Genomic DNA, 26057 nt, shown 5'->3' with positions numbered 1-26057 from the left:
AAGGTAAATGGTGAATACATTAAATAAAATAAATGAGGATAAGGCTTGAAACAAAAAGGTAAAGAAAGTACAGTGAACATTAAAGAAGATCTGGTGTACTCTAGTTGTTTTCTGATGTAAAAACACACCATACATGTCAGAAGCTGCAGGCATGTTAATATACATTACGCCCATTGGATGTGTCATTCAGAGCATTAGATGCAGTCTGACAGGTTGTGTTATCTGTCTGTTGCTTTGTGGCAGCTGATAACAGAGGAAACTCGCAGGACCACAAAGCTTTATCAACAAAGATTTAACTCTAACTGTTTTTTATATTTATTTTCAAGAATGTACAGAAACGTTTCTCTGTTCGTTTACATAATGTCATACTGCAACATCTGTCACTCTCTACTTTATGTTTACTTAGTTTAAGATTTGGCTTCTGTTCACTCTTCCCTTAGTATATCTTCTTCTCACTCTGTGTATCGCTCTGCAGCTTCCTTTGCCTGTTTTTGCTCACATGTGTGAAAGCTGGCAGGTAGTAGGTAGAAATCTGGCATCCGTGAAAATATGAGATTCATGATACTTTCAATTCACAAACTCTGAGAGCAGACCGCCCTTTTTTCTCCACACCCTTCAAATCACCCGTGTGATGAGCAGAACATTCAATAATGCCCGTTCAATGTGCACGTATGCATTTTTCATGAGCATGTTTACTGCTTAGGCTGTTTGTTTTCTCTTCCTGTGGCATCATGTGTGTGTGTGTGTGTGTGTGTGTGTGTGTGTGTGTGTTTAAAAGGTGGTTGTGTGTGTGTTTGTGTTGTGGTGGTAATGAGGTCATTGCTGTAGCAGGCAGGGGGGCTGCTGGCTAATTCCAGCTGTAATTAACATTACTGGGTCAGTAAGAGGGTACGGGTGAAGACAAAGGTTACACTAACCACGTTTGCTCTAAGTGTGTGTACTATTAAGCAGATCAATGAGATTGCTAGTTATCTGCGTGTGTGGGACAGTGTGTATTCATTTGTGTGACCACATACTTGCATCTGGGTGTAAAAACGGCATTGATACTAAATTATGTTTGTGTGTAGACACTGCCGAGGTTCTTAAGATGTGTTGGCTGGCTCCCTTGAGGAAATGGACATGTGCGCACTCATGTGTGTGATTTGCTATTAGGGTCACCGCTCTATTTGACACAGCTCTAGTTCCTCCACTCTGTGTGTAGGGGAGCTGACCCACGCCACGCGTATGTGCTCACTATGATGTCCAGACACAAAGGCAGAAACACACACACATGTACACACACACTTGTCCATTCTCTTTGAGCACTTGTGTACGGGTTTCATTTATTCAAGATAAATAAGATACCAACAGTGTTCAAAAACTGATGAATGTTATAACAAAATAATTCATAGCTTTGTTTTTACTTTTGTTTAGAGGTGATAATCAGTTGACAAAACTGACTTTCTACCTGGATTTTCTGTGCTTTACTGAAAGATATCAAGCATTATACTTCAGGGTGACATTTGTACACATATCAAAGCTCCTCACATATTTCCTTCTGCTCCCCTCCTTCTCAGGTATGAACCATGAGTCCAATAAATCACAATCATTAGGAATGATCTCCACGGCAACTCGCACCACGGCCACTGTCAGTCCCCTCAGCCCACTAACCAATGGGAACGCAGTTGCTCAGTCTGCAAACTCCGGATTCGCCGCTGCCCTGCGTAAACTGGCCAAACAGGCCGAAGATCCCAGAGGTGAGCAGTGATCTTCACACACACACACACACACACACACACACACACACACACACACACACACACACACACACACACACACACACACACACACACACACACACACACACACACACACACACACACACACACACACACACACACACACACACACACACACACACACACACACACACACACACACACACACACACAGAAACTGAGCTGAGGAACTTAATGCTCACGCAGGCATTTTTTCCTATGGTTTGTAACAGATTGAACAAACAAGAACATGTAACATGGCTAACGGTTACCCTTTCATGCCATGCCAAGCTAAACTAAGCTAAGCTAAGCATCTCTTGGCCATAGCTTCAAATGTAACTCTAACAAAAAGCAAAAATAATTATAATTATGAGTATTAACAGCATAGATTTGAACACAGTATTTAAACACATTGCCAATTATTATGTAAGTAGATCATTTCACAGACCAAGGTTGTGATTTGTTGATTAATGTGAAGCATTTTACTGCTTGGTAGCTCTTGTGTGACCGTGTGTGTGTGTGTGTGTGTGTGTGTGTGTGTGTGTGTGTGTGTCCTCACTCAGCTCATTGGTGTCCTAATGAAGGTGTTGAATAAGATCTGACCTATCCTGACCTCTCCCTCTCTGTCTCTTCCTTCATCCGTTTCCATTCATCTCCTAATAATGAGAATCTAATTACAGCCAATTATAACAAGCTCTCTCTCTCTCTCCCCACCCCACTCTACATCATAATCTCTTTCTCGTTCTTTCCCTATAGCTCGTTCTCTACATTATCTAATTCGTCCCCACCTTCCAACTCTCCACCTCATTATTTGCTCTTTCTCAGAATGGGTTTGTGTTTGTGTTTCTACTTGTTATTGAGTGTTACAGTAAAAGAGTAGCGTGAATATTAAAGACAACACACACTCATACTCTCTCTTTATCACATTTAACACTTCCCCCCTTTCGCCCCGCTTACCACCCCAGCCTCTTTGTAACACCTTTATTTGTGACATCCTTCTTTCGTACTCTCTCTATTAGGTTTATCAGCATTTTAAACAGAATGCACACACACACCCCCCCCACACACACACATACCATATATACATCACTTCAGGGGACATTACATTGACTTACATGCATTTCCTGGAGACTTATCCTAACCTTAACCATAACCAACACATGCCTAACCCTAACCAAGTCTTCACCCTAAAATTAATGATTCCCTTCATGGGGACCTCCATTTTGTCCCCATAAGGGAGGCGAGTCCCCACACGTGACTGTGTAAACAGATTTACACAAGTATAGTAATGCTAGGGCACACACACACATACCTTCTGTACCTTTTTGTACACTCTCTTTTATTTCTGTCACGTTTTGCCAGGAAGCTTTTCATCAAAAATAATTGAATTACTGTTTACCTTGTCACAGACCAGCACACTGACAAAAAAGTGTTTTCTTACCCTGCAACATCTGCATTATTTCACGGTGGGATCGTTTGATCCTGAAATCGTTTTAATCTGATCACCGTCTGATAGCTTCAGTTTATTCCTGCCTCTCCAGCTGTTATTAAACCCTTCTCTCCCCGCCTCAGGTTCTGCCATCAGCGGTGAGTCGTCTCCAGTCTCTTCTCCGGCCACCAGCCACAGCTCGCCAGTCTCCACCCCTAAGCGGGGCTCATTAGGGCCCCTCCTTGGCCAGACCAGGGGTCACAGTGTCCCCGGCACCCCTCCAGTAGTCACCATTGCCCCCACCAAGACCAGCAACGGCCTGTGGAGGGCCGACGGACGACAGGTAAGAGACGTTATTTATCAATCAGTGACTGCTGCTCTCAGTCTGTGTATCTCTACTCTATGTTTCCTTCTGGTTTCACTTTCTCACATCTCCCTCCCTTTCTCTTTCTCTCTCTCTAAGATGAGTCGTTTGTCTCTTTCTATCTCCTTCATCTTTCCTGCTGCTGCTCCCTCCATTAAAGAAATAGTCCCAGTTCTTGTCAACATCAAACTGTCAAAACCAGCCATCCCTCCGTTTCTTTTTTTCTATCCCCCGACTCACACTCTCTCTGTCTTGTCTCATTCTTTCATTTTCATGCTTTCACCCCTCTGCCTCACCCCCTCTTCCTCTCACTAATCAGTCCATGTCTTTTTCTGCAACACATGAGGGGTTTGTAAAGAAACACTGGAGGCTTCAGAGACTGGCACCTATTGTGTTCAGCTTCCTGCAGTGTGTGTGTGTGTGTGTGTGTTTGTGATTGTGTGTATGTGTGTGTACTTGACCCTTCACCACAAAAGGCTTACGAAGTGAAGAGGGACCAGTGTGTGTGTGTGTGTGTGCATCTATGGATGTTTGCTTGTGGGTGTGTGAGCACATTTAAGGTGGGGCGAGGAACCAGGCCCCTCACACAATGCAGGGGTGAGCCCCCACAGTAGCCACTTCCCCCTGGATCAGAGCTGCCTTTCTCCCCCTTCACAAAGACCACTCTGTGGCTCTGCCTGCCTGGGGCTCCCATTCAGACATCCAGCGAGAAAGAAGGAGGGAGGCAGGGAAATAGAGAATAGGATGTTAAGAAATGAGGGGAGGGAGGGTAAGAACGAGCAGGCAGAGAGAACTCTGAAGCTCTGCGTTGATTCAGTGTTTGTCCTTACTGTATGCAGCTTGTCCTGTAACAGCACGATTTAAGCTAAAGAAACAGACAGCGTGTGTTTATCGCTGCATGTGTGAAGGTCTTTGGCTGTCTGCGGGGGCAGAGGTCAAGGAATGTGATGGCTGTTCTCCAGACCCTCCTTGTGTCGCCTCCCCTTCTCATTTTCAGCCAGTGCAGATTGCAGAATGATATAGTGAGAGAGAGACAGTCTATCACTGGTTTGAATCTGCTTTCCATTAATGTGGCACATTCAAAACTATTCAAACATATTCAAAGCACAGACTTTTCACTGCAAGTGTTGTGCAATACTTGTAGCAGATCAGCTGGTGCTGGCAGAGGTAATTTGTTTGCAGTTCATCCATGGTCTGTCTGACCTGTATTGCTGTTTGTTGCTGTAGCAACAAGAGTTGACACAATATAGTGGAAATGTATGGAACTGTATGTTTTTATTAATATACTCTTTTTGTAGCAATTTTTTTCTTCAGCTTCATCCTTTTCCCTGAAGATTAGATTTGTTGAGCAATGCTAGCAGTTTGGCTCTATAAATGGCATTGTCAGTATATTCAAAAAAAAAGTTGTCAAAGTGCTTTGTAATTCAAACGGGTGTAATAAAGCTGCTATTTGAACATGTTAAAAATATAGCTTTGTTAACAACCCATGTGTAGCTTCACAAACAGCCTTCTAAACTTTGTCAACAACTACAAGTACTATGAATTTTAGTCACATTTGCAAAGACATCCATGTTGTCCAGAGGATGAATCATGTCAACCGAGTGGTCCACTGACTTTTCATCTGGTGCCCTCATTCGGTCATCATTTGTCTTTGTAGTAAACTTTAGTTTGTAAAATACTATCAGCTTCAGCTGGTCTTTGTGTGAAGTGCTGCTTAGTAAATGTTAGCCTGCTAAATGGCCAAACTAAAGCGAGAGCTGCATTGCTGTAGTTTAGTCTCTATTTGGGGAGAGAGTAGAGTAATGACACTTGACATATTAAGCAAAGTGGGACAGAGCCAGCCCCTGAACAGTCACATGGTATGCATCGTTACCAACAGTGCCTCTTTGTGTTTTAATTTGATATACAAGTTTGAAAAATATCTTTAGGTAATTTGGGCTTTCCTATGACTGCTTTTGCAGTGTTGGTTTGAAGGTAGAGTACTATAAGAAATCGAGGACTTTGTGGTGACCAAATCCTTTGAGTGGGAAGCTCTTAGAGAGAGAGAGCAATGAAGGAGAGAGCTGTTGGCCATAAATTAGGATCATCTTTCCACTTTAATCTTGACCTGCTATGACATATCAGACCCACTTTTCCACTCTGCTGAGCCTCTGGGTGCATCTCCGAGGGGGAGGGTTACCCAGTCTCAGTTCCCTTTCATTTTTTTCATGCTCAGATTCAATCTAGCACACACTCAAACCCAATGGATATTCACAGTTATATGTGCTCTCTCAATGTCTTTCAGGTGGATCCGAGTGTTCTCAGTAGGGAGTGGGTGGAGAACACCCATCCACAGCAGGGTAAGAGGACTCCGCCCACCCATTCACCTCACCACCTGGCTCATCACTTTGGTCTAACCCCCAGCTCTGTAATGCAGGACCCTAGGATACAGAGCCTTAGGTAAGAGCATATGTTAGTTTATAAAAGTAAAGAAGTTTAATATCACTCTTACAAATCTTAATACAGAACCCATTATGAAGTGTTCCAAATAAATACGATGTGCACTTGTTCTGCAGTTTGCCTGGGCAGATGCACCCTGGTGTGCCCTCGGTTGGCATCCCAGAGGAGTACCTGAGAGCGCTCCGGCCCTTCGCCACCTCAGATGACCTTCGAATGGCCTCCCTTCCCATGAGTTTGGACCCTGCCCATGCTGCACACGCTGCAGCCGCTGCTGCTTACTATCATCCTGCCTACCTGCACCACCAGTTGTCCTTACAAAGGTAACAACACCACCTTGTACTACTAACCCTTAATAGAGGTTGCCCATTATGGATTTACACGTACGGAATACAATGACGATTCCAATATTTAGTGAGCAGTGTGACCAATGGCTGATGTACAATGCTGATGTATTGTTGTTTTTTGCATTTTTTTGCCATTTATTAAATAGAACAATTGAATGATAATAACACATGAGACAAAACATTAGGTGTATTATAGTTCAGTCTGTGCTCACTGTGTGCACATTTTCTGAATTAGAAAAGCAGGTTCAAACCAATTCAACAATTCATGCTGTTGCTACTTTCTGCAAGTATCCTAGACAACAAACCAATAACAAAATGGTCCATCGTGCTAGTCCCTTTTTTATTTTCTAAATCACCTGCAATTTTTTTTCTTCATATTTCTGCTGATAACCTTACAATACCTATTGTCTGACTGCGTTGCTCCTGTCTATCTGCCTGCCTGTCTTTCACAGGATGGACGAGTCCATGTGTCTTTCTGCTCTGCGCTCACAGTTCTACTCTGTGCCTGGAGGGGGCGCCTTCTCTCATCTTCACCCCTCTGCCCTCCACATGCACCTACCCGGAGGCCGCTACCCCGGAGAAATGAACCATACAGCAGCGCTGGCAGAAAGGTAACACATACACGCAAACATATATATATACACACACACTCTCTCCCCTCTGCAGGGCATTGTAATCTCTCTCTGCAGGGTAGGCACAGGTTGCTGAGTGTGTGATATTTTTAGCACACACCCCACTGTGCCTCCTCCACACACACACACACACACACACACACACACACACACACACACACACACACACACACACACACACACACACACACACACACACACACACACACACACACACACACACACACACACACACACACACACACACACACACACACACACACACACACACACACACACACACACACACACACACACACACACACACACACACACACACCATTTTTCATTTCAAACCTTTATTTAACCAGATTGGTCCCATTGAGATCATAGATCTCTTTTTCAAGGGAGACCTGCAGCATATAGGTTCCACATGAAACATAAAACAATAAAGGACATCATATAGGGCTGTGCGATTATGGCAAAAATCATAATCACGATTATTTGGGTCAATAATTGATATCACGATTATTTTGACGATTATTCATTGACCATTTATTGAACTTTAAAACAAATAATATTTTACCAATAAACAAGATCAACAAATATGTTGGAGCACACTTCCAAAACCATACTAAACATATATTATTAATATGATAAATAAAAATAAATTAGACCAAAATAAATTAAATCAAATATGATGCAGTGCACTGTCACAACCTACTGAAAACTCCTTAACATATAGCCAACATTTTGGTAAAACATATTCAACATATTCCACTCAGTTAAACGTTGAAGGCTGGCCAACCGTCATGGTCCAGAAGTAACAGGAAATAAATGTTGAACTACAATTTAAGACCAAATAAAAATGTTTAGGCCACCATGGCAAATGCTGGTAGGACTGCTCATGTCATCTCTTAAAGATTTTTTGCAAGAAACACCAGCCTGTTTACATGGTCTGGTTTCAGAGATGAGCGCAGGCAGGTGACGATATTGCCACCTGTACTGAAGACCCTCAGCCACGCCCCGACACATGGGGTGACGCCGGCCAATCACAAAGCTTTGATGCATTCAAGTGCATTATTCTGGCACAGGAAGATTATGTTACAGGACATAAAACAGAATATTGTTGTTCTATTTTTAGACACATCTCGCGATCGACTGGTTGGGCACCCCTGGGCTAGACCATAGGTCTGTTGTGGTAGCAAAGTAGTCAGCTGAAGCCACATCTCTCTCAACTTCCCGACGGCATTTGTCATATAGTGCAGGCAGCGCAGACCTGCTGAAATAATACCGAGACGGCATCGCGTAACGCTTGTCCAACGTGTTGACAAGTTGCTTAAAGCCCTGGTTGCTAACAGTGCTAACTGGGCACATATCTTTAGCGATGTGAAATGTAATGGCATCTGTAATGTCTCTGCGAGCTCGTCGCGTAGGCCGTTGCTCTGTACAATGCGTCCTGAAACGATGACTGTGATGATGTGGTGGATGAAGTCGAGCGGGCATCTGCTTTTTGTTGTATTACTGCCCGGTCGTATTGCACTTTGTGGTTGTATTTCAGATGATTAAAGAGATTGGTTGTGTTAGCGTGTGGTGCCAACACAACTTGGTAACAAATCCTGCACTGTACTTTATTTTGCTCCACGTCAGACAACTGAAAGCCAAAGTACTTGCAAATAGTGGAAATAGTTTGACCCTTCTTTTTAACGAGTTGCTGCTCTTGTTCTGACATCTTCGCTCGCGCTGAACACTCACAACACATGTCACTCCCACGTGGCCGAGTGGGCTTTTAGGGAGGGGCGAAAGCGCACCCAGCTAAATAATCGTATTTTGTCAATTATGCTGTTTTCATAATCGTCGCAAGCCATAATCGTAATCGCGATTAAAATACGATTAATTGCACAGCCCTAACATCATACATTATATTTACAGGATACATTTACATAGTTAGACATTTACAAGTGCCCATAGTATCAACAAGCATTTCATTTAGCCTAGCTTTAAAAACATGCAGAGGAATGAGATTGCTCAGTTTCAATTCTTGCTGAAGATTGTTCCAAGCAAGTGGAGCTGCGCACATAAAAGCTGTCTTACCTAAGACAGTCCTTGCTCTTGGCACATCTAACAATACTACATCATGCTATCTCAGACAATAGCTGCTTGCAACTCTCTGTGTTATCAGAGAGCAGATATAATACGGGAGTTTACCCAACAAAGCTTTATAAATAAACGTGTACCAATGACTGAGCCTCTTTACAGTAAGTGATGGCAGACCTGCCTTGGCATACAGGGTACAGTGATGAGTAAGTGCTTTACAATTTGTGACAAATCTCAGTGCGCTGTGATAGGCGGCATCTAACTTGTTCAGGCAATAGGCAGGTGCATTCATATACAACAAATCACCATAGTCCAGCACAGGTAAAAAGGTCACAGTGACTAGCCTTTTCCTGGCCTCAAGCGAGAAACAAGACTTGTTTCTGAAAAAGAAACCTAGTCTAACCCTCAGCTTTTTAAGCAGGTTATTGACATGAAGTTTAAAAGTGAGACAATCATCAAGCCAGATACCTAGGTATTTATAACTGGTAACCACTTCAAGTACTTGTCCTTGCATAGTAACAATATCTAAAACAGGCTCTGGTGTCTTTTTAGCTTTTGAAAATAGCATTACCTTGGTTTTATCAACATTTAAAATAAGCTTAAGTTCAGCAAGCTGAGTCTGAATAATGTTAAAAACAGCCTGCAATTTAACACCAGCCTCCTTAATGGAGGGACCTGCACAATACATCACGGTATCATCAGCATAAAAAAATGTAAAGTAGCTTCATCCACATTTTCACCTAAACTGTTGATATATATGGAGAATAAAAGTGGACCTAAAACAGAACCTTGAGGAACACCATTAGCAATGTTTAACCACTCAGAAGACAGCCCATCAAAGTGAACACATTGGGACCTTTCAGAGAGGTAGTTCACAAACCAACCCACTGCATGGCTGGATATGCCGATACTGAGTAGCCTCTGCTTTAAGATGCGATGATCGACGGTATCAAACGCTTTGGAAAGGTCAATAAATAGAGCTGCACAACTCTGGTTATTGTCTAAAATACTCGTAATGTCATTCACCACTTTCATTGTGGCAGTGATGGTGTTGTGTTGCTTTCTGAAGCCTGACTGATGTTTAGACAGGATGTCATTGTTACATAAAAACTCCTTTACCTGTTCACTCACTAAGCGTTCAAGAACCTTCGCTAGAACTGACAATTTAGAGATTGGCCTATAGTTATTTAAAATAGTTGCCTCCCCTCCTTTTAGTAAAGGCAAGACATACGCTGACTTCCATACTTTTGGAATTGCATTTGTGCTGAGGGAGAGGTTAAAAAGAGTAGTAAGAGGAAGAGCAATAAAATCTCAGCTATCTTTAAAAAGAAAGGTTCTACGTTGTCCGGGCCAGCCGGTTTCTTAGGATCTAGCTTAGATAAAGCTTCATGAACACACACGGAAGTCTCTTTCACCCCCTCTTTCTTTATTTCTTTCTTTCTCTCCATCTTCTTACAGCTAATTTTTCAGTCACACAATACACTTTGTTTCTCTGTGGCAAGATGCACAAGGGAAATGTTTGTGTTGATATGGATGGTATTTATCGTATATTTCTGTAATGGCTCTGTGACGAAGGTAACTTCGTCACTATGAACTGACGGCTTCGGGCCGGGTAATATTGCACTTTATTAGCGTGATTGCACAGTACAGTTGACATTACATATTTGCACATAATTTATACTAATTATTGAGGTAGTATCTTTTAACTGATTAAACCGTATTTATTGGAATGTTGTCTGGCAGGTGCTGGTCGGGTCCTCGGCTCCGCCTGAAAAAATAGGGGAGTTTGCGAGAGCGCCGAGAGTAGTTATGCTGGTGTAAGGATGACAGCGGTTGAGAGTAATCAGGGTGCAAATAATATGTTGATGTCTGTGGCTGATGATTGTGTGCACCTGGAGTGGAGTGCACCAGCTGGGCGTAAAAAAGTAGGGCTTAACTCTAACGTCGGGCATAGCGACGTCCGACGTAGTGATTCGAATTTACACCGAGTGCACCAAGCCTGACTAGTCTCGGGCGTAGCTGCGCCTGGTCTTAAGATGCGCGTCCACGTGAATACACGCGAAACAGTAATTGTTGCCAAGCAACGCCATTTTACAGACTCAGAGGACCGCAGAGAAGAGGGAATTCCCACACCCACAGCGTCAGCGATGACTCAAGGGGAATCCCAAATGGCCACACCCCGAAAGAGAAAGAGGGATTTGTCAGAGCTACAGCGGGAACTGACGGAGAAAGAAATCGTTCGTGTGGAGGTGGAGACCGTCAAATTGAGAGCGGAACACGAAAAAATTGAGCTGGAGAAGGAGAAATTGAGACTCTTCTTAATGCCCTTTCATTGTTAAACATGTAAACAAGATGCCCTGCCATCGTTAATATCCTTCTTGCCTGTTTTACGTTACTATGGATACTAGTCTGTCTTTCCGATTTACGCCTGCTCCATACTAGGCGTAAAAGTTACACCCGGGCGCAACGCATACAGGGCTTAAGTCTAAGTGGTGCACTAGTCATAACTTTAGTTTGGTCTTAACCTTCGATTCTACGTCGGACGTAGAGTTACGCCCAGCTGGTGCACTCCACTCCTGGTGTCCTGTGTTGTCTCCTCCCCCCTCACCTGTGTCTTGTTAGTATGTGTGTATTTAGGTGCTGTTTCCTTGTAAGTTAACTGGGTGTGTGTGAGATCCTTGTGGCTGCAGGATGTGCAAGGAGAACAGCAGGATTGAGGCTGTGAACTTTGTGCACATGATTTTAATAAATGCCCATGTCGGGTTGTATTTTTGGACGTTCTGCCTCTGCCTCCTTGCTTGGTCTGGCCCGCTCAACGGTCAGTCTCACAGGCTCCTGCGTATCCTGTAGGTTTGTTTGTGTGCGATTGATTTCTGCTGAATGTGTTCTGTTTTGTGTGTGTGTGCCCTTTTCCTGTGGATACCTATTAAGTGTTCATCTGCTCTTGCTCAGTCATGCTGTGTATGGATTATTTTCCTCATGGCAAGTGGAGAGCGTGTGTGCATATTTGTGTGTGTTTCTGCGAGTGTGTGTATGTTTGAGCAGAAATGTTTGTGTGAGGTTCACCAGTGTGTGGTTAATATCTGCCTCATGTTGGGTGTTGCATCTCTCACCTTCTCCCCCTGTGTGTGTGTGTGTGTGTGTGTGTGTGTGTGTGTGTGTGTGTGTGTGTGTGTGTGTGTGTGTGTGTGTGTGTGTGTGTGTGCCTACTTGTCAACCTCCCCCACAGGCTACAGATGGAGAATGAGCTCCGCCAGCGAGAGAGAGAGCAAGAGCGTGAACGAGAGAAAGAAAGGGAGCGCGAGGCCGGGATGGAACGAGAGAGGGAGAGGGAGGAGGAGCGGGAGAGAGAGCTGGACAGACAGAAGGAGAGGCAGAGGGAGAGACAGCAGCAGATGGTCCGAGCAGCCGAGAGCCACTACCTGGCTGAGCTGCAGGCTCGCAGGGCCCCACCGGAGGAGAGGGCCAGGCCAGGGGAGAGGCTGACCCCAAACAGACTGGGTACACACACACACACACACACACACACACACACACACACACCACACACACACACACACACACAGCACACACACACACACACACACACACACACACACACACAACACACACACACACACACACACACACACACACACACACACACACACACACACACACACACACACACACACCACACACACACACACACCACACACACACACACACACACACACACACACACACACACACACACACACACACACACACACACACACACACACACACACACACACACACACACACACACACACACACACACACACACACAATTAATCGAATATTCGAAATTATTCATGTATTCGAATATGAGTTATGAATATATATATATTTTTTTTTTTTGGGAGGGATGCCTAAGTTGATTACATATTATCAAATTGAATAATTCAATGTATATATATACGACAGTGCCATAGTTTTGCTCCGCTCACCGGTCCCTCACAGCGGGCAGAGCTGCAGGTGCTGATCTCTCTCTCTCTCGCGTCCGGTTATACTTCACTCGTGTTTATGTCCAAATCCATCAGATCTAGCTAGTTCTAGCCAATGATATGGCTCCTGCCCCTCCCTACACGCAGATCACGCAGACTCAAACCTCATCTTAGGCCCAAATGCGGTGCAAATGCACTCCGCAGCCGTTGCGAGGTTCCGGCGCTAACAGTTCATTAGCGTGCTCCCCCGCCCCCTGTCAACACTCGCGACACATGAGTGGCCATCCTAAACAACAATAAGCGCTGCTTGGCAACCGTGTGTGGCGGCAAAGTACATAGACATTTTGACTTGAGAGATTTAGTTATGACTTTTACCAGTCATAGTCCGGTAATTATTTACACTCTAAGAAGAGTCCTACACAACAGACATGGCCACTGTGCTGGAGGTAAAGTGTCCCTACGGAGCCAGGGAAATGACAATTAGTGAAGCATTGCAAATCAAGGGCTTCTGTGTCAGTAAGGAGGGAGAAACATTCAGCCTGCGTGAGGAACATCCTTACTGGCACCAAGTGCAAGGTCAGCTTCACCTCACTGCAAGAAACAGGCATGAAAACGGGTCAGGGGTGAAAAAGGTGAGAAGAATATTATCCCTCTGGGGTCCGGGGGCATGCTCCCCCGGAAGAACATTTTGAATATTCCATATTTTAAAGCATCAATCTGATGCATTTTGAGATGCATTTTTTTTGCCAACCTGGGGAGAGCTGGAGAAACTTAACTTCAGCCATGAGTCAAACATATTATGGCCTCCTTACTAAGTATTATCAGGGATGCAAACTCATCAGGTATGGAAAAGGTGACAAGGACCCGAGCCCCCCCGACCCCACGGAATATCGGCTTTAAAATGAGGAATAACAGGATTTTAGCAGTCAAAACAACTAAAGCAGAAGTGTTAATAATAACAGAAACGCTAAAGAGTCACATCTAATAGAAATATATAAAAGCATTTATTTTAATTGTGTAGCAATCAGTTTATAATTTTGGCAGCACTGTTGAGCATTTTGAAAATGTATTTTCATGCCTCTTTGCAAGGCTTAGTCTTTCTATCTTTATGGCATCTGGTGTAAAGTAACTAAATTCATAAACTCAAGTACTATACTTGGGTACAATTTTGAGATACTTGTACTTTATTTAAGTATTACAATGTTTTGCTACTTTGTTCTTCTTCTCCTCTACAGTTCAGAGGTAAATGGTGTACTTTGACTACACTACATGCATTAATACCTTTAGTTACTTTACAGATGTGGATGAATGATGTGAAATCTAATCAAGTGTTGAATCAGACTTTAGTTCCACCTGGAATAAATCCACAAGCTACCCTGCAGTATACAAAGTCATTCAAACTAGCTGCACTTTTACCAGCTTTGAGAACACTTTCATGATCAATCATTATAAAACATATCATATATATTATTCTGAAATTGACCAATCTGCACAACGACTACTTTTACTGTCGCTACTTTCACTATATTTTGATGAGAATACTTTTCTACTTTTACTTGAGGAACATTTTGAATGCAGTACTTTTACTAACAGAGTATTCCTACACTCTGGTACTTCTACTTTTACTCAAGTACAAGACCTGAGTACTTCTACTTTGACTCAAGTACAAGATCTGAGTATTTCTGCTTTTAATCAAGTACAAGATCTGAGTATTTCTGTTTTTAATCAAGTACAAGATCTGAGTACTTCTACTTTTAATCAAGTACAAGATCTGAGTACTTCTACTTTTACTCAAGTACAAGATCTGAGTATTTCTGCTTTTAATCGTACAAGATCTGAGTACTTCTACTTTTACTCTAGTACAAGATCTGAGTGCTTCTACTTTTACTCAAGTACAAGATCTATACTTATACCACCTCCGTTTATAGCCTATGAAAACTATTAGAAAACGAAGGCTAAAGCTAACGTTAGCAGATAGTGACAATGTATGCTAGCTAGCTCAACGATAATATTGTGACAGAAAAACTTTTCAGTTCACATCACGCTCTGCGCTCCGCTCTGAATGCCTGAACGGCCCGTTCTAACAGCTGTTCACCAGCGGTCCAGTCTGTGCCACAGTGACTACGGACCGCACAGTTAATATTAACGAACGCACCCGTAGGTAATGTGGCTGCTGAAGCTAGACCATCATCGCGGAGCAGCAGAGCCGACAGGCAGGAAGACTCGAGCATACAGCTCGCGCTGCATTATAATATATAAAAAAAGAACACCATGCGTGTCATGATGGCACATAAAATAACAGCTCGCGGCCGCAGATTACTCCGGGTCCCAGACCCCCCCATACCCCAAAAATATTTTTATTGCAGATCTACATGAATCACACAAACGACCTATTTTGGATTCAAAACGGCGAATTTCGCCGAAAGGTGAGTGATTTTCATGCCTGAAGAAAGAAGAAGACATTTAAAATGTGTATCGTTTTTAATTTACATTTACTCGCCTTTGCAATTTTGTGGTTGTTAGAGTGTTTGGTTTCCTGTCAGCTCGTCTGTTGGGAAGATATAAAATATTAGTTTCATGGAAGTCACACCGTCACAGAGCATTAAGACATACAGTTAATGTGCAAAAAAGTACACGTCCCACCGTCCGGGACGTGTTATTTACAATATCGGACAAGTAGATCTTTCAATTGACTTGTCCGGCGGACAAGTGACGTTTTTCGCCCCGATTTATTGACAAATTCAGTTTACAAAAGGCAGAACTCATTCGCAAATTGTCCGTGTCCGCCATTGTTCGTTTAGAAATGTTAGTTTCGATTCCTAAGCAAATGCATCTCGCCGCTTTCTACGGGAAGTGTAGCACAGTGGCAGGGTTGGGAAGCAAAACTCGGTTCCGAGTAGGAACAAATACATCTCTATATACATCGATACAACATTACGTGTTGATCGAAATCAACACGTAATGAAATAAGACCCCACGGTTTGATGATTGATAGGTGTGTGGGCTGTCTTTCATTTTTACACACAGAACAATGGGGGCTATCCACCCTTATCCACAATGTAAAGTAATTCACACAGCCTCTTCCCTCTTCAGTGAGGAGCAGCAGGTTCAGCTTTCAGAACAAAGTAACAAAAAACTAAAATGGCATTCATTTTTTTTAAATATGTCGTGTAGTAATAGATTTATTTATTTGTCTTCTCAAGAGAGAAGGGAGAATCCCCCAGACCCCCCTGCAGGTGTTGGGTTTTCAGCATGTCAACTCTTTCACCTGTGGGGAATTGCAGGATTTGGCTCCAGGTCGCCCTTTTTATTTACTACAAGACAAATGTGCCTTATTATTTCATACAGTTCAATTTGTATTGAGACAGGGAAATAATCTAAACCTCACGCGTGGAGTTTCACTGTCAAGGGGGGCGATATAGCATGTATGTAATTACATTGCAAATACTGACTTGAGCCCCACCACTGTATGGGTTAGCCCTACCATAGATTACCCAACAAAAATACTCTGGCGCCGCCACTGCCTATGTCGTAAAAAACGTGGAAAAATGTAAAATACGATGGCGAAGAAGAAGATTCCAGTGGCCCCAATTTTTGTCCATTCTGGACAAGTGAAAAATGTATTCGGACAAGTAAATTGCCAAACTCACTTGTCCATGGACAAGTAGGCCTACTCTCTAAAAACTTTTTCTCACACTGCAGTACATAGGCTAAAACAAAACATCTAAAGATATAACCTTGCACTTTGTCTCGTGAACATTTTCACTATTTTGACATTTTTATAGATGAAAATTGAACTAAATAAATAATAGATTAATCCATATTGAAAATAGGTGTCAGCTGCTACACTAATTATAATAGTTATATTTCTTAATGAATTAAGATAAGATATTACTGTAACTGTAACAAAATATAAGTTATTATATATACAAAAGTATGTGAGGGATGGAATATTAAATTGAATATAAATGTAAAATGTACATGTGATTTTACGTCCAAGAGAAGCTATGGAGCAGAGAGTTCTCTGCCAGCCAGAGGTGATTTGTTATTAGTTCAATATGTCAAACTGATTTCCCTGACTACAATCTTTAGTTACATGGTGAAACGTGATGCTGCTTGTACTAATTAGACTTATCATATAAGCCACACAGGTTTTAATAGGATGTATTCATTATCTTTACTTATGTTGCGGTCTTTTCAGCAGCGCCATCTCTAAAACGGCGATACAGTCACCCATCATTTACATTTCACCGTGACATGGACAAAAATGTAACGTCAGCTTACCTCATTGCACGAATCCAGACTCTCCTTTGGAAAACATTGGCCGGGAAACGATAGAACGAGCACGTTTCATGCAAAGACCTATGGCTGCAACCCGGAGCAAAGCAACAAACCATTGCGTAGCTAACTAGTAGCACTAGCTTTAGCTAACGAAACGAACTGCCGAGTAAAATTGGAAAACACTGGTAATTAAAGATAGGCAGGTACTTGCTTTCAAGCAGAACACCGGGGAAACAAATTTAGCGGGAGTGTTTACGTGTTAGGCGTAATGACGTACAACGGCCTCGACAATTTCTGTAGTCCTATTCAGCCACTCGGTAACAACCATCGTTTTTCAGACACGTAAACTCTTCAAAAATCACCAGTGGGGTCACTGCTGATGTATTTAATGTCGTAGAACAAAACGTGATTTATCTCTTAAATTTGTGTCAACCACAGACCTTATTTCGAGCTATTTTCCAAAACCCTATGGAGAAAATGCATTGCTTTTTGACGAAGGAACCGGAAGTGCTAAAAATGCTAACTTACTTCCGGGTTTTACGACGCGTCACTGCAGTTCTCTATAGAAGAGGCTTCTCAATTCTTAAATTTCCCCTCCTCGACTCCCCTCCTCGAGAATTAGTCCCGCCCACAGTAGATGCGAGCGGAGGACCGAGGAGGGGAACCGAGGAGAGAGGAGGGGAAGCAGCCAGACGTTTAAAGAAATTAGAACTCCTCTCCTCTGAGCGGTCTTATTAAAGCGACGTTCGTTCATTATTACGTGGCAACAGCTGCATCAGCTGTCGAGTGTTTTGTCATAGTGCTGTATTTTATAATCTCTGTTAGATCAGCTGAACATTGTTCCCCCACATATTTACTTTGAATTCATTGAGAGTGCGGTATAATGAGACAATAACAGGCTACAGATGCGGACACACACACACACAAATATATTTATATAAATATATACAATTTAAAGTATGAGAGCACTCTCATAATAACGTAACACAATCAGAGACTGGATATATCCCCCCCTCTCTCTGGTCGCTGAAATGGGGAATTGAAATTACGGACCAAAAGTTGTATTTACAAGTATTAAAAGTAAGCAGAGGACACCAACCCAACTGAGACCCGTCTGTCCGCCGCATCTACGCACTGTACAACACACACCTACACACACACACAGACACACACGCACACACCACACACACACACACACATACACACACCACACACACACACACACACACACACACACACACACACACCTTACACACTTACAGCTCCTAAAGCCGTTGTGTATTTTATTATGTGAAGCACTAAATGGTCTTAGAAAAATATCGACTCTTTGTTTGTAGATATCTACTAAACTACAGCAAATAAAGAGAGTAATGTAGGCCTGTTATACTGAGTGATATATATTGTACACTGCTCTGCTTTCTGCACGGACCTCACAGCTGTTCTCACTGTAAACATCGCGATGCGATGAAAGCAGTTTCTAAAATAATATCCAGATTCCAGAGGATGCATGCAGAGCTGTCATTGGTTGAGATAAGTTTTGAAAAAAACATTTTACCCAATTTTTTTTTATAGGATATGTACATTTCGGTTAACCGGTTAACCGTTTTTTGGGGGGTCGAATATTCGAATATACATTTGCTTTCAAATTCCCATCCCTAACACACACACACACAAAGGGGGTTTCCAGACACTCTGGGGGGCCCAGGCAGAAGAGACCTACACCCCAACACATCCACCCACCCCCACCCCCCTGGAACTGAAATTACGAAACTGAAATGATGAAGCTGAAATTATGAAGCTTTTGGTGGATTCCCGACATGTCATTGTCAACCAATGTAATCGACCTTCTTTGGGGGCCTCTTCTGGTCCGGGGCCCCAATAGTTGAATAAACTCCTGATGGTATTCTGGCTCAAGGAGAGGCAACATTAAGGAACCAAAAGGTTATAAGGTTTTAATAGATGAATCATAACCTTTTCATCATGCTACTGTGAGGCCTCGGGATGCCCTTCAGGGGTGTAATGCTATTTGTATAAGTACTGGAGCGCACCTATGACACATGCATGCGTGCACCGCGGTTCTGGCTTATTTGAAGGTTTTGTAAATTCTGTCAATTAACACTCTCCAGCCAGAATAGTCAAAGCAGATTAATGAGTGAATGTGGGCGATTCTTATAGTGTCTGCTGTTCACAGCTTCTTTATAGTTTGAAAAGCTCCTCCACTTCATGAACTCTCTGCAGCAGAGCCGTTGGTGTAGTGCTGCAGCCTGAGAAGTTCAGTGCCAGCGTGCAGAGCGTGCTGCCGTATTTGCGCAGCCGTTTACTTTGTTGACTGTTATTTGATCACCTAAAAAACGATGGCATCCATATTCTCTATGAGAGACAGGAAAGATGTAGGCTATTCCGGCTGTGATTGGTTGTCACTTGTCCTCAGTGTGTAGAGTAATTATGAATCACACATTTTTTATAATGTGCATTTTGCGTTTAGGTGCTTTTACTGTCCTAGTTTGACCTTCAGACTATTGTAAAAAAAAAAGAAAATTGTGGAGCTTAGCTGCACAACAACACTTTCATTCATATTTCTTGCCATCCTTAGGGCAGGTATAATTTCAAATCTTCTAAAAGTATACGGTACTGTCCAAACTGGCGTGTGTCACTTAAGATTCCGAATAGATATTTAAAGGATATGTATTAAAATGTCTGACCCATCATCTTGTTCACACTTTAAGATGCTGAAATATGTGTGAAGAAATGTCATACATGTCTACATACATACACAACTAATTTATGGCTTCTGAACTGTTTCTCCAGATAAAAACAAGGATTCAGAGCACCCAGGTTTCCCATCACCCAAACATCTGTCCCTGCAGCCTGGTCTTCACTCCTCCAGAGGCTCCATCCCACACCCTGTGCCCAGCTTGGTGCCTTCTCACCTGGGGAAGCATCATGCTGGCTCCGGGGGGATCCATGGAGCTCTTGCAGCTGCCATGATGACTCAGAGGGCCAGCGAGGCGGCATGGTTATCAAGGCAACGAGGGCAAGGGCAGGAGAGGGAGGGTCCGCTGGAGCAGGGCCTCAGGTCCCCCGGGAAAGGGGTGGAGCTGAGGAGAGACAGTCACAGGTGAAAACACAGAAAATGATTATTTATGTCTGCAATGTCACTCAGTGTGGTGAGACGTTAACTTTGTTTTTATTTTCCTTAACAGAACCAATTCAGTCCATCACAACCATTCAGGCAACAAAGACGCACCTCCCTGCCTCGGCGCTCCTCCTCCCCTCATCTCCCCCAAAGGTCACCATCATGCCCCTGCCCCTCCGACTACACTGTGGAACCCAGCTTCCCTTGTCGACACCCCCGCAGACTCCCGCAGAAAACTCAACCCTGCTACACCGCCCAGTAGGCCGCCTCCAGGACTGACGAGAGTCGACAGGCCACCTCTGAGCTGGGGGGAGAAGCTGGAGGAGGGAGGCAGGAGGAGAGGGGAGGGCACAGAGAGGTACACCTCATTAAGGGGAGCCAGTTTACAAGAAGCAGGTTCCTGGAACAAGGCAGAGCAAGACAGAGCCATCCAGAGCCTCTATCAGCGGCATCACATGAGTAACCTCCACCAGAGAGCCTGTGCCCCTCCCACAGTTCAGGGTACCTGCCCCGACCTGGTGGGTCGGAGTCAGGCCTCGTCTCCGTCTCCGGTGAGGGAGCGACAGAGTCAGCCGCCTGACAGCATGCTGGTGTATGACGAGGTTCTGCAGCAGCACCGCCGGCTGCTTAGCAAACTGGACATGGAGGAGAAGAGGAGGAAGGAGGCCAGAGAAGGAGGTGAGCACAGCTATGAAGAGGTGGAAAGAGAGGGGAATTACAGCAGAGGGGGTAGTAGGCAGAAGAGATGACATCCTTCTCTCCTTAATTTGTCTCTTGCTGTTCCTTCACCAGGTTTTTACTATGACCAGGACGAATCATATGATGAGAGTGACGAGGAGGAGGTGAAAGCCCATCTGAGGAGAGTGACAAAACAGCCCCCACTCAAACTGGATGCATCCTCTGAGGTGCAAGAATATCATATGCTTCTTATATACATTGATGGTTTTAAAATGTTTGTTAGAGCGATATTCACCTGCCCAAATGTCTCTCTCCAAAGAAAGTGGATTTTCTACGTGTATGCGGTCTGACCACACTGGCCAATCGCGATGAGATTCTGGCACGGAAGAGGAGGAAGAGAAGGAGGATGATGAGGGAGCGCAGCCTCTCTCCGCCGACCGTGCGGGGCAAGAGGAAGGCCACTTCACCTTCAACACCTACACCTTCCCTAACCACACCGTATTCTGCCGAGCAGATGGACAACACCCCCGAACTGCATGAGAAAAAAGACTTCCTCCATATGTTCAACCTTTCCCATGTCAGCCCACAGCAGAGGAGAGGTAAACACCTGTTCAGCATCACACACAGCCTACGTGCTACTTTGCTTTCTTCACAGTTGATCTGGAGGTTCCCCGTGGAAAATAAGACTCACAGTTTACTGAGGATTTTGGAGGGGTGAGAAGAAGAAACCGTTAGGAAGCATCTTGAGAGGATGTTATATTTAGCAAATTAGGGAATTGAGCAAATTTAAATATTTTGAAAGATTTAATGTCAAATGCATACAATATTAGTACCAGATATAATTATTGTATCATACGTCATGTCACGATTTCCTTGCAGCAAACACTACGTTCAACTAGTTTTATATATTTTGTTTTACCCAGTTATTGAAACAGCATGGAAATCGCTTTAAAGAAATCACAATACAGAAATCAAGTCAATGTTTTAAAATACTGTTTTGCAGGGCAAACTCAGTTTTTTTATAATCACTGTTCATTACTGGTGCATATTTAGCAGCTCATTTGCATTTCCTGTCAATCTTTGATTTAATTTCCTGTTACCAATGTCTTATCTGTCAACATTGCTACATCTGCTCCTCTGCCAAAATACCCTGATATAATTTATATTTTTAACTCTTTTTTTTATTGAAAAGGATGAGCTTTTATATAATGTGTGTGGTGGCCAAAGTCAGTCTGTGATGGTGTTGGACCTTACCTTGAGTGACCCATTTGCTGAGCTACAACCATCAGTTTCCTTGTGCCAGTCAATATTTTAAGCCATATTTTAAAATATGAATGACAGGTGTTCTCATTCTGTCTTTTCTCTGCAGATAAGGAGAGGACAGAGGAGCTGCTGAATGCCATTCAGAAGAAGACTGTGACATTAGACACGCTCAGATATAATCCTTTACCTCCGTGTATCAGTCCCCCTGCTCCCTCCAATGGTGAGAGACACATAAGCAAACACACACACACACACACACACACACACACACACACACACACACACACACACACACACACACACGCACACACAATTATATGCACGTTTATGTTTAACACTTTATACTTTTTCTAAGGAAAGTGTAACATTTGTTTTTAGGTGACTCCTCATCAGCCCCCCTGCCTAGCCAATCAAATGGACATCATTACCCAGACTCTCCCAGCCCTTCCCCTCCCTATTTACACAAACCCAAACATCCCCCCCATAACGACACATTCAAACCCTCTTCGGACTCCCACGTGGCCCGCATCCCTCCAGCCTTGGCCCCCCATCATGTAAAACGTGAATTTATGGAGACTCAGCCAAACAGGAACCTCCAGGGCCTCCAGAATGGCGTTGTGGCTTCTCCTCAGAAAAAGGAGCCAAATCCTGGGCCGAATGGACGGAGTAGGCCCTGGGAGAGGTTCACACCAGAGGGCTTCGCTCAGCACTTCCACCAGGCTGTGCTGCAGTCCACACACAACACACTGCAGAACAAAGGTTAGCCACTTACTCCAGAGGTGCATTACCATCATGCTCGATTGTGAATTTAAAAATGACAATGTTCTGCCACCTAGTGGTGTTCACATGTAACACACCAGCAGTAGAAATGCATATTTTATAACCACACTCTTCTCTCTCTTATTTCTTCTAAGGAGTCTCAAATTGTGTCCCTGAAGCTGGCATGAAGACGGACCGCTTGTTGCCTCACAGCATCTCTCAGCTGAAAAGTTCATCTCACCTCGCCCCTCAGCATTCACATGTCAACGGCCATCATGTCCATTCCCTTGTAGCCAGCGGAGAACTTCCAGTGCCGCGGGAAAACCTGTCTGATGAGGGTGAGGAAGAGTCTGGTCAGGAGGAGGAAGAGGAGGAAGAGGAGATGGAAGAAGCGCCCAGGAAGTGGCAGGGTATCGAAGCCGTGTTTGAGGCCTACCAGGAGTATACGGATGGTGAGTCAATTTCCAGTCAGTTTTTTTTAATGTTACCCAACATTTTGTCTCATTCTACACTCAGAAGCATCTTAATTACACAAAAAGTCTCTTAAACATATTTCCTGTTTTGAAGCATTATCAATGATTATTATTGGATGTTATCAGATAAGCCTTGCATTTGAACTGCTTTTAGTACAGTATATTTAAAAAAACATGCCGAAGTTTAGATGCCGCAATAAAAAAAGTATGTTTTTGTAGGGGCCAAATGTTTTTTGTTAGTAGCCCCGATTTATCCTACGGTCCACTTCTTGGGTTGGACTCCAATATATTGTTAGACCATTGTGTGAGAAAGGTATTAGAATGGATGCAATTTTCCCTAATTTGTGTGTTTCTCTCTGTACAGAATGGAGCATAGAGAGGCAGATTCTTCACAGTCAGTGTAAGAGACTTGAAGCACAGAATTACAATCTGACCAGAACTGCAGAGCAGCTCTCTCTCAATATGGGGGTAAGTTTCCGTACACATGCAGATTTATGTGCATTATTTTTTATAATGTGCATACTGTTTTTAAGTGATGCTGCTCAGTGCAGAACATGTTTGGTTTTTGATAATTGTATCCGTTCTTCCTTTGTCAGGAGCTGGTGAGTCAGAGGCAGAAAGTGCGAGAGGAGAGGGAGAGACTGCAGGCCCAGCTGGAGCACTTCAGGCGGTGTTTGACGCTACCTAACATTCACTGGGGCAGGGGGCAAGTGAACGGGCACACGCAGAGGTGACCTCTGACACACACTCCCTGACAGACACACCTCTGACAGCAAAGGAACAGTAACAGGAACAAGACTAGAGCCAGAACACTCTCTGCACTTGAAGCACTTGAAAGAGACAATCCTTGTCTTGTTACCCCTGCTGGCCAATCAGTTATATTATTGAACTGATTACCTGCCATGTTGCCACGGTAACCGTAAATCATGGTGGCCATATGGTGTGGGCGTTCTCGCTCTCCCTCATTCTGCCTATGGATTGTAACAACACTGTGTAGGTGAAACAGCATCTTCGCCAGAGTAACGCTAACCACTCCCACTAGTCCCAGATTTAGCTTTAAGGACTCTCCACCATTTAGCTCACATCAATTTTTGCATCAAATGTATTGATTTACACTAATGAGATGTATCACTCGTCACAAATCTGTAGCCTCTCTGGACAGCAATGATAAGAGAGTAAGCGTGCAGCGGTCACTTGGTGAAGGAATCAAAGCACACCTCAGGCCTTAAACTTGATAGGATGCACTTGAAGTGAAATTGGAGGAAATACTTGATCGTCCTGTGTGGTAAAATATTTTAGCCTCTATTAGCACCGTATCTAACGGATGTGTGCTGGTAAAGCTTCTGCAGAGGATAGAAAACTGCTAAAAGATAGAATCTATATAATGGAAAATGGTATCATTGAAGTTTTTTGAGGTTTTAATAAATTTTCCATTGGTAATGTCACTTGTGGTAGAGGAAGAATTTTCGTATGTTTTACTGTTTTAACCATTTCTTGTGGGAAGCCATATGTTTTGTTTAAAGTGCTGCTGGTCAGAATAAAAAAATGTTTAGAAATGAAGGATGCTATAGCAGTTGTATTTGAAAAATGGTATGTGATGTCAAAAGGTTTGAGGGTTAGCCTTCATGCACTGGGCGTTGGACGACAACGTGGCAAATGTGAGTTTTATTCACACCAAGAGTCTGGTTCAACCAAGAGTCTGTCCCACCACACGGTTAGAGATGTCAATTAAACTTGAAGAGTTGATATTATCAAAGGTCTTTTGCAATATTCTACAAATGTTCATAATAATTGGCACTGAGAGAAAATACTGTATTTATAAACATACTGTCCAACTTTTGAATTGTTTCCCTTATCTGAAAAACTGTTTAATTACTTAAATGCCAAATGATTGAGTTCCATTTCAGTAATGTTAAAACTGATAACCGTCTGTTTGTAACAAAAAGCATAACATTTACTTTTCTTTTTCTATGAGATTTATTTTTGTTCAAGCCAGGTAAAACAAGATGCCCCTTTCCTTCCTATCTGAAAATTGGAATCCCAGGAGCCCATTCCTACAAGCACAAGCTATAGTAGCAATCTCCCAAAAATCTCCTGACCCGCCTGCGTCACCTGCTGTGAAATCCTGCATATTTGTTTCAATCAGTTATGTAATGTATTATTTGGGCTGTATAATTGTGATGAATTATTTATTAACATAAATTGCTGTACATTCTGATGGAAATTTACAATAAAATATTTGTAAAATGTATTTTATAAGTCATTGTCATTTCTCTGGGGAGATGAAGTGTTCAGTTCCTATGCAAAACAAGTATAAAAGCATTGCTCGAAAGTACAGTTACATAATTACAATTTTGAGGTATTTTCATCTTGAGCTATTCCATTTTTAAGTTACCTTACATTTCTACTACATTTCCTAAGAAACACATTTTCCACCACTGAAAAGAATGATCAATTA

The 26057-nt window shown here is 43.1% G+C and overlaps 1 protein-coding gene across 1 annotated transcript; it reads left to right on the top strand.

The window, feature by feature from the left end:
* Window positions 1–1556: 1556 nt before the first annotated feature.
* On the top strand, window positions 1557–25850 carry LOC117545730 (genetic suppressor element 1-like; the record flags this gene model as incomplete). The annotated part of the gene is given in 15 exon segments (XM_034215660.1): window positions 1557–1736; window positions 3330–3529; window positions 5835–5989; window positions 6106–6309; window positions 6786–6944; window positions 12271–12542; window positions 20099–20408; window positions 20494–21104; window positions 21219–21331; window positions 21424–21703; window positions 22474–22587; window positions 22746–23126; window positions 23282–23578; window positions 23964–24067; window positions 24196–25850. Coding segments are annotated over 15 exon segments (3516 nt in total). The 3' UTR covers window positions 24334–25850.
* Window positions 25851–26057: the final 207 nt, after the last annotated feature.

This window comes from Gymnodraco acuticeps, unplaced genomic scaffold, assembly GCF_902827175.1.
Source record: "Gymnodraco acuticeps unplaced genomic scaffold, fGymAcu1.1, whole genome shotgun sequence".
Classification (NCBI taxonomy): Eukaryota; Metazoa; Chordata; class Actinopteri; order Perciformes; family Bathydraconidae; genus Gymnodraco; species Gymnodraco acuticeps.
This window is presented reverse-complemented; position numbering and strand designations above follow the sequence as displayed.